The sequence below is a fragment of the Tachyglossus aculeatus genome, chromosome 19 (assembly GCF_015852505.1).
Source record: "Tachyglossus aculeatus isolate mTacAcu1 chromosome 19, mTacAcu1.pri, whole genome shotgun sequence".
Classification (NCBI taxonomy): Eukaryota; Metazoa; Chordata; class Mammalia; order Monotremata; family Tachyglossidae; genus Tachyglossus; species Tachyglossus aculeatus.
Genome location: NC_052084.1, coordinates 18,491,228 through 18,499,714, shown reverse-complemented (window position 1 = coordinate 18,499,714; position 8,487 = coordinate 18,491,228). Strand labels below are relative to the sequence as shown.

The 8,487-nt window shown below is 43.7% G+C and overlaps 1 protein-coding gene across 1 annotated transcript in view; it reads left to right on the top strand.

The window, feature by feature from the left end:
• The first annotated feature begins 261 nt into the window (after window positions 1–261).
• The window catches only part of MOCS1 (molybdenum cofactor synthesis 1), a 135,523-nt gene continuing 127,297 nt past the window's right edge, over window positions 262–8,487 (top strand). The window contains exon 1 of the mRNA XM_038761277.1: window positions 262–286. Within this exon, the coding sequence (XP_038617205.1) occupies window positions 284–286 (3 nt within the window). The 5' untranslated portion in view covers window positions 262–283. The remainder of the gene's footprint in view (window positions 287–8,487) is intronic.

The following is an 8,487-nucleotide window of genomic DNA, read 5'->3' as shown; positions in this document are numbered from 1 at the left end:
GAACAAAGAACAGGAGAACAGGAGGTGAGCTTGAGAGTGGGCAGGGAGAGAAGCCCACAGTTCCTGCATGGAAGAGGTTAACAGTCCAGGGAGGATTGGGTTGGTGGAAGGGAGAAATGCTGGAAGGAAAAACTGGGGTGAGTCCTGACCACAATCCTGGCAATAAACACCCTCCCTATTTGTCTTCTCTGCCTCTCAGGGGTTGATGCAACATTGAAAAATCTTTGTGCAATCTCAACTTCAGAGCTAACATCGCCAGCGCTGTTGAAAGTCTCCATCGATCATGGTAAGGGGGAGCTGAGGAAGAGAAAATTCAATAGAAAATGAATTTCTACCACTTCTCAGGAGAACAGAGGCACTTTCTGATTCCCTCTGAAACATCTCTCGTTTTCAGCCTGTATGGGGTTTTATTGCAAAGGTATCCTTAGGTACTTTGGAGTGGTCTCCTGCCTAAACTGATCTCTTCCTCCAGGAAACTTTCCTAGGTTAATACTCCCAAATGACTCCTTTCACGCTAATCACTCCCTTAGCATTTACATATCAATCAATCAATCATATTTATTGAGCGCTTACTGTGTGCAGAGCATGGTACTAAGCGCTTGGGAAGTATTGGGAAGTACAATTTGGCAACATACAGAGACGGTCCCTACCCAGCAGTGGGCTCACAGTCTCACAGGCTCACATATGTGGTTTTTCTGTTAATAGTACTTTAGAAGCACCATGGCCTGATGGATAGAGCACAAGCTTGGGAGTCAGAAGGACTTGGCTTCTAATCCTGGCTCTGCCAATTGTCTGCTACGTGACATTGGGCAAGTCACTTCACTTCTCTGTGCCTCAGTTACCTCATCTGTAAAATAGGAATGAAGACCGTGAGCGCCACGTGGGACAGGGACTATGTCAAACCAGATTAGCTTGTATCTACCCCAGCACTTAGAAAAGTCCTTGATACACAGTAAATGCTTAACAAATACCATCACTATCTATAAACTAATTGTGGGCTGGAATCATGTCTACAAACTCTGCTGTGTTGTACTTTCCCAAGCATTCAATTCAGTGCTCCTCCATCAGTAAGCGCTCAATAAATACTATCGATTGTCTGAATGATTGATGTGCTCTTGGGTTTCTCCTTTCTCGAGTGCTTCTGAAACTTGTCCAAGTTTGGTCTTCTGTCCCAGTCTACCCTGCCTGATTCATAATAATGATAATTATGTGTTATGCGCTTGGGAATTGACCGACCCCAATAATAGAGAACTGTGTGTCCTCTGTGATTCTTTCGACTGTTTATGCTTACCAGTCTCCCCACATATCGAAAGGGCAAGGAAGAGTTGGGACCTGGGGAATAGAATGATATCATTATCCCCATTTTCCAGATTGAGAAACTGAGGAAGCCCTCCTTTCCTCTTCTCCCACTCCCTTCTGCATTGTCCTGACTTGCTCCCTTTATTTATTCCCCCACCCATCCCCACGATGCTTATGTCTTGTCTTATGCCGTTGAGTTGTCTCCGACTCATGGTGATGCCATGGACACATTTCTCCCAGAACACCCCACCTCCATCTGTAATCGTTCTGGTGGTGGATCCATTGAGTTTTCTTGGTCAAAATACAGAAGTGATTTACCACTGCCTCCTTCTGCGCACTAAACTTGAGTCTCTGTCCTCGATTCTCTCCTGTGCCTCTTCTTCCCAGCACAGGGGAGTTTTGACTTGTAGCAGATTGCCTTCCACGAAGCAGTGTGACTTAGTGGAAAGAGCCCGGGCTTGGGAGTCAGAGGTCTTGGGTTCTAATCCTGACTCTGTCATTTGTCACCTGTGTGACTTTGGGCAAGTCACTTAACTTCTCTATACCTCAGTTACCTCATCTGTAAAATGGGGATTAAGACTGTGAGCCCCATGTGGGACAACCTGATTACCTTGTAGCTACTCCTTGGCACATAGTGAGCGCTTAGCAAATACCATCATTATTATTAGCCACTGGCCAAGCTAGGAATGGAATGGGTATGCCTCTGCTTAACTCTGCCTCCTGTAGCCAAGACTAGTAGAGCACTGGAAACTCTCCAAGTGCCATCCTGAGATGTTAGCATTTATATGCTTATAAGTAATTTTATTTATTTATATTAATGTCTGTTTTCCCCTCTAGACTATAAGTTCATTGTGGGCAGAGAATGCATCTGGTATACTGTTATATTGTCCTCTTCCCAGCGCTTAGTATAGTGCTCTATAATTGAAATAAATATGATTGAATGGCTGATTAGTAAGTGCTTAACAAACACCCCTATTGTCACTATTCCATTTCTCCATCTATCACATGGGGATCATTGTCCCATTATCTTTTCTGTGTCACAAAAATACTGCACAGATGAATGAGATAAAGTCTAGGAATCTTTGGAACGACAGGGCTATAGCATTTCAAAGTGGACTTCTATTCATATTTATTGAGCACGTACTGTGTGCAAAGCACTGTACTAACCGCTTGGGAGAGAACAATGCAGAAACAAACATACTCATTCCCTGCCCACAGTGAGCTCATAGTCTAGAAGGGGAGACATATATTAATATAAATAAATAAACTACAGATATATGCATATGTGCTGCGGAGATGGGAGACAGGGTGAATGAAGTGAACAAGTCAGGGTGATGCAGAAGGGAGTGGAAGAAGAGAAGAGAAGGGCTTAGTCAGGGAAGGCTTCTTGGAGAAGTGCCTTCAGAAGGGCTTTGATGTGGGGGAGAGTAATAGTCTGTCGGATTTGAGGAGGGAGGGCATTCCAGGCCAGAGGCAGGATGTGGACCAGAGGTTGGCAGCGAGATAGACATGTGATAAGGTTAGCATTAGAAGAATGAAGGGTGCTGGCTGGGTTGAAGTAGGAGAATAGTGAGGTGAGCTCCAGAGATCATAGCAACAGCCAAGCTTTGTGAAGCCCTGAAGACCAAGAGACAGGCTGGAAAACTGAGACAGGCTCACTATGGGATGAACCACTGTGAGAAGCAGCCTGGCCTAGTGGATAGAGCACAGGCCTAGGAGTCAGAAGGACCTGGGTTCTAAATCCGGCTTCGTCATTTGTCTGCAGTGTGAACTTGGGTGAGGCACTTCAGTAGACTGTAAACTCATTAAGGGCAGGGAACATGTCTGCTAATTCTGTTGTGCTGCACTCCCCTAAGTGCTTAGTACAGTGCTGTGCACATAGGGCTCAATAAATATGATTGATTTATTGATTGATTGGAAAGTGTTCAAAGTCATAAAGTGGGTAGGTCCAGGACTAAGCTCACATTGGCTGGAAAACAGTGTGGTCTAATGGAAACAGCATAGGCCTAGGAGCCAGCAGGCCTAGATTCTAATCGTGGCCCTGCAGCTTGTTGACTGTGAGCTCCAGTGTGCAGCGGGGACTGTGTCCAGCCTGATTATCTTGTATCTACCCCAGTGCTTAGAACAGTGATCAGTACATAGTAAGCGCTTAACAAATACAAAAAGAAAACAATCCTCTGCACTGGTGAACAGCCTTTATGCTTTAAAAGCCGGATTTGGAGTTATGCTAAAAGTTCTAGGCTAGGGAGTGTACAACTTACCTGTTACGTGACTTTGAGCATGTCACTTACCTTCTCTGGTATTTCAATAAATGTCCTCCCTCCCCCTCATTCATTCATTCATTCAATCATATTTATTGTGCTTTTCCTTTGTGCAACGCACTATACTAAGCACTTGGGAGAGTACAGACAGTGAGCCTCCAGTGAGACAGGGACTGCGTCTGACATGATTACGTTGTATCAAACCCAGCTCTTAGTACAGTGCTTGACACATAGTAAGCACTTAACAAATACCACAATTACTATCATTAACAATAATAATAATAATAATAATAATGGTATTTGTTAAGCACTTACTATGTGCAAAGCACTGTTCTAAGCGCTGGGGAGGTTACAAGGTGATCAGGTTGTCCCATGGGGGGCTCACAGTTTTAATCCCCATTTTACAGATGAGGTAACTGAGGCCCAGAGAAGTTAAGTGACTTGCCCAAAGTCACACAGCTGACAGTTGGTGGAGCCAGGATTTGAACCCACAGCCTCCTACTCCAAAGCCTGTGCTCTTTCCACTGAGCCATGCTGCATATGCACACATTTAATCTTGGGTTTTTGCCATGCTGAGAAAGAATTCGTACTTGTTTTCTGACTTTCCTGGGAGTGACATGCTCCTTGTTGCCCAAGGGAAAACTATTTTAAAGGTAATGATTTCTTTTTACATGTGGCTATTGACTTTTCTCCAAGTAACGTTGGCATTTTCCAATACATAACAAAGAAAACAGTTCAGTTAAACACATTTAAAGAAAACAGTGATGTACGTATTCATCAATACCTAATGGCATCCTGCCACCAGGCAGGAACTTTGTCTAACTCTGTAACCTCTGGTTCAGCCAATCTCTGATTTTCCAGGGATGATAATTCATCATGAGAAGCAGCATGGTCTAGTGGGAAAAGAACGGGCCTGGGAGCCAGGGGACTTGGGTTCTAATCCTGCCTTTGTCAGTTGCTTGCTGTGTGACCTTGGGAAAGTTACTTAACTACTCTGCACCTCAGTTTCCTCAACTGTAAAATGGGGATTCAAAACCTTCTCTCCTTCTTACTCAGACTGTGAGTCCCATGCGGGTCAGGGACTGTGTCTGACCTAATTAACTTTACCTACCCAAGTGCTTAGAACAGTGTTTGACACATAATAAGATTTAACAAATACCATAAAAGGAAAAAAAATGGTGGATTCTCCACATTCTGTTTTTGTCTTCTTTTCTCCTTGGCTGCCAGTCTCTTAGCCATCTCACTACGTGAAGAGTTTTCAAATTTCTGGCTGTTTCTTCTGATCAAAGAAGTTCATGATTCTGACTTAGCTCCATCAATCAATCAATCGTATTTATCAATGGTATTTGGTAAGCACTATATATGTGCCAAGCACTGTACTAAGCTCTGGGGTGGAAACAAGTAAATAGGTGTGGACACAGTCCCCATCCCAGCTGGGGCTCACAGTCTCAACCCCCATACTACAGATGAGATAGATGAGGAACAGAGAAGTGAAGTGACTTGCCTAAGGTCACACAGCAGACAAGTGGCAGAGCCGAGATTAGAACCCCTGACCTTCTGACTCCCAGACGTGTGCTCTATCCACTACCCCTTCTATTGCGTGCTTACTGTGTGCAGAGCACTGTACTAACTGGTTGAGAGACTTATGATATAACAAAGTCAATAGGACATGTACCCTGTCCACAGTGAGCTTGCAGTCTAGAGGGAAGTTTTTTCTCCACACTGGAGAAAAGTTCCGACAGGAACCTTGAGCCTGAGAGAAGCTCTGGAGAAAATATAGCCCTCCCAGTACTCACCTGAGAAGGAGCAATTGGAGTTCAATACATATTCAGTAAAACAAATTGCTGTCCTCCAGTGACAGAAACCTGGCTGAGTGGGCCTTCCACAAAGCAATCTGCCAATCAATGGTATTCATTGATTGCTTATGGCATGCAAAGCATTGTACTAAGTGCTTGGAAAAGTGCAATATTATAAAATTGGAAGACGTGATCCCTGCCCACAAGGAGCTTACAGTCTACAGGGCCAACCTCTTCCAAATTTTTCTCTTTACCTATTTGTTTCCCATCTCCCACAGAGAAGCACTTTGGGTTAATGAACCCCCAGTCTAGGGACTGAACTCTGGTCAATGCTCTTTTCCTATCACATTGTGTTTTTTCTTTTTTTTGTATAATCATTATTACTAATCTTATGGTTACCATTTACTAAGTGCATACTCTGTGCAAAGCACTGTACTACAGCTGGAGAAGAGATAGAAAATGAGCATTCAATCCTTAGCCTACAAGAGCTCACAAAAGCAGAACAAAATAAATATATGACATTTAATCGACACTCTCCCTCCCAATACACCCCAGCTTGAACTCTTTGTTCTTCTCAATCTAACCTCCTTACTGTGTCTTGTTCTCTCCCTCGACTGAATTCTTGCTCACGTTCACCCCATTACTAGCCTCCGGACCAAATCTCTCCCCATTTTCAAAGCCCTTCTGAGATCAAATCTCCTCCAGAAGGTCTTCCCCATTCATTTTTAATCTCCATCCCTTATATTCCCCAAATTCCTCAGCTCGTGCCACTTGTGTGCTTAAATACCCGAAGTCTTCTGGTGCACTTATAAACATAGCTTATATACTCCACTTCTTCCTCCTGTCTAATTTATTTTAGTGACTGTCTCCCTGGCTAGATTGCAAATCCCAGGGGGGACTCAGGGAATACTATTGAGTGATAGAGTGTGTGCTTAATAAAAACTGTTGACTGAGAGCAGATCGTGGCTTCATTGCACTTGGACGCATAGGAGGGTACGTCCATAGCAGTGCTTTCCCCAAGTTGTCCAATCATCGCCCCATGAGCCCCCTGATTTCTCCATCAATCTTCCCCCAGACCATGCCACCATGCCACCACCCAGAGCATGGCGGCCTTTTGCCATCTTGGCTCCATTTGGTGTGAGCTAGAAAGTTCCTGCTGAGGTCCAGCCAGCCTCCTGCATCAGGTAGACGAGGCTGGAGTTTAGGTTTGTTGAAGGGAGGGAATGCGTCTGTTTATTTTTGTATTGTATTCTCCCAAGCGCTTAGTACAGTGCTCTGCACACAGGAAGCACTCAGTAAATACAATTGACAGACTGAGTGCCTCCAAGGACAGTCTTTTTCCCATGGGAATTATAGATCAGTTTTGAAAACACCATACAGGAAAGTGCTCAACCAGAAGTTGACCTCTTCCTGCATAGGTTTTCCAAACATTCACCAATGCTGCATCCGTCTCAGCCAATGTGTTCATTACCTAGTATGGTCTCTACAGTTCTCTTGACTGGAAGCTCGTTGTGGGCAGGGGATCTATCTGTCATATTGCTATATTGTACTCTCCCAAGCACTTAATACAGTGCTCTGCACATGGTAAGCACTCAGTAAACATGACTGACTGGATGGCTTTTGGAACCTAATGATTTTTAGTGACATAATGAGAAGCAGCAAGGCCTAATGGCAGTAAATCCAACCTGATTAACTCGTATCTACTCCAGCTGTTAGCACAATGCCCAGCATATAATAAGTGCTTAATAAATACCATTAAAAAATGGTTTACTGACGTCGGTTGACCTGGGGGAATGGAAGTGGCAGGCTGATATGGGATTTATTTAGTGGTTGGAAATACCGGGTACTTGTTTGCATGGTCAGGTCAAAAGAGCACAAACCACAGGTCAATCAATTAATGGTACTGCAAGCTCTCCCTGGACTGTAAGCTCGTGATGGTCAGGGAATGTGTCTGTTATATTGTTGTACTGTACTCTCCCAAGAGCTTAGTACAGTCCTCTGCATACAGTTAAGTGCTCAGTAAATACAATTGGGTGATACAGTCCTCTGCATACAATTAAGTGCTCAATAAATACAATTGGCTGACATTTATTATTATTTATGGAACACTCTATGTAAGGCACTGTACTAAGCTCTTGAGAAAGTATCCTCTCCTCCCTCCCTTCTCCTTCCTCCTCCTCCTCCTCCTCTTTCTCCTTCTCATCTTCCAGGGTTACATTGTGGGGGTGTGACTTTCTCCCAATGAGAACCTAGCTCAAGGTTTAGCCGAAGCCCCTCCCCTGCTAGCTCAAGAACAAGATATTTGTTCCTAGGTAGGTTTGCTTTTTCAAGGGAAACAAGCCTGGACTTTCCAGTCTTCAAATGCTTTTACCTTCAGGAAAATCTATAGCAATTAAAAGGCTCTACTTTGGAAAGAAAAACCAGGAAATTGCTGAGATAGCCCCGGCAATGAAGGTTTCTGTTCTATTTAAAAATTCAAAAAATGCACTGGCATATAATATTAGTCTCGGTCTTTTACTAAAGAGATTTAATGGTCCACAATTCAATTTGAACTGAAAGAACCCCCCTCACAATGACTCCTTATAAAGTCTTTTGGAGACCAAAGTCAATATCTGTGGACCTTCAGAGATGCAGTTATTGATTACCTGTCTTGGCCAATGAGCATTAAATTCCAAGGAGATTCTGGAGTGTATCTCGCTATTACAAAACCTGGACCTAATAAAATCGGCATATATTGACTGGTCTGTAATGAAGAACAGGCATAAATAAAGGATGTCTAATTCTGGTTCGTCGAGCTAATTAAAGTTCTCTGCTCTCCCCAAACCTACAAATGAATTTGGCAGCCTCTCTGGATGATAACCCGCTCTAGCTTCATGCCGGATGGCACCTGGAAATACTCTAGGGAAAGGATGATTGAATGAATGACTTGTGAGGGGGAAGGGTCAACTGTGAGGCAGGGGATGGTACTTGTGTCAGAAGCTTGTTGTGGACAGGAAAAGTGTCTATTTATCGTTCTATAGTACTCTCCCAAGCGCTAGTAGAGTGCTTTGCACACAGTAAGCACTCAATAAATATTACTGAATGAATGAATTGATCAATTAGAGAAGCGGTGTGGCAGAGCGGAAAGGGCA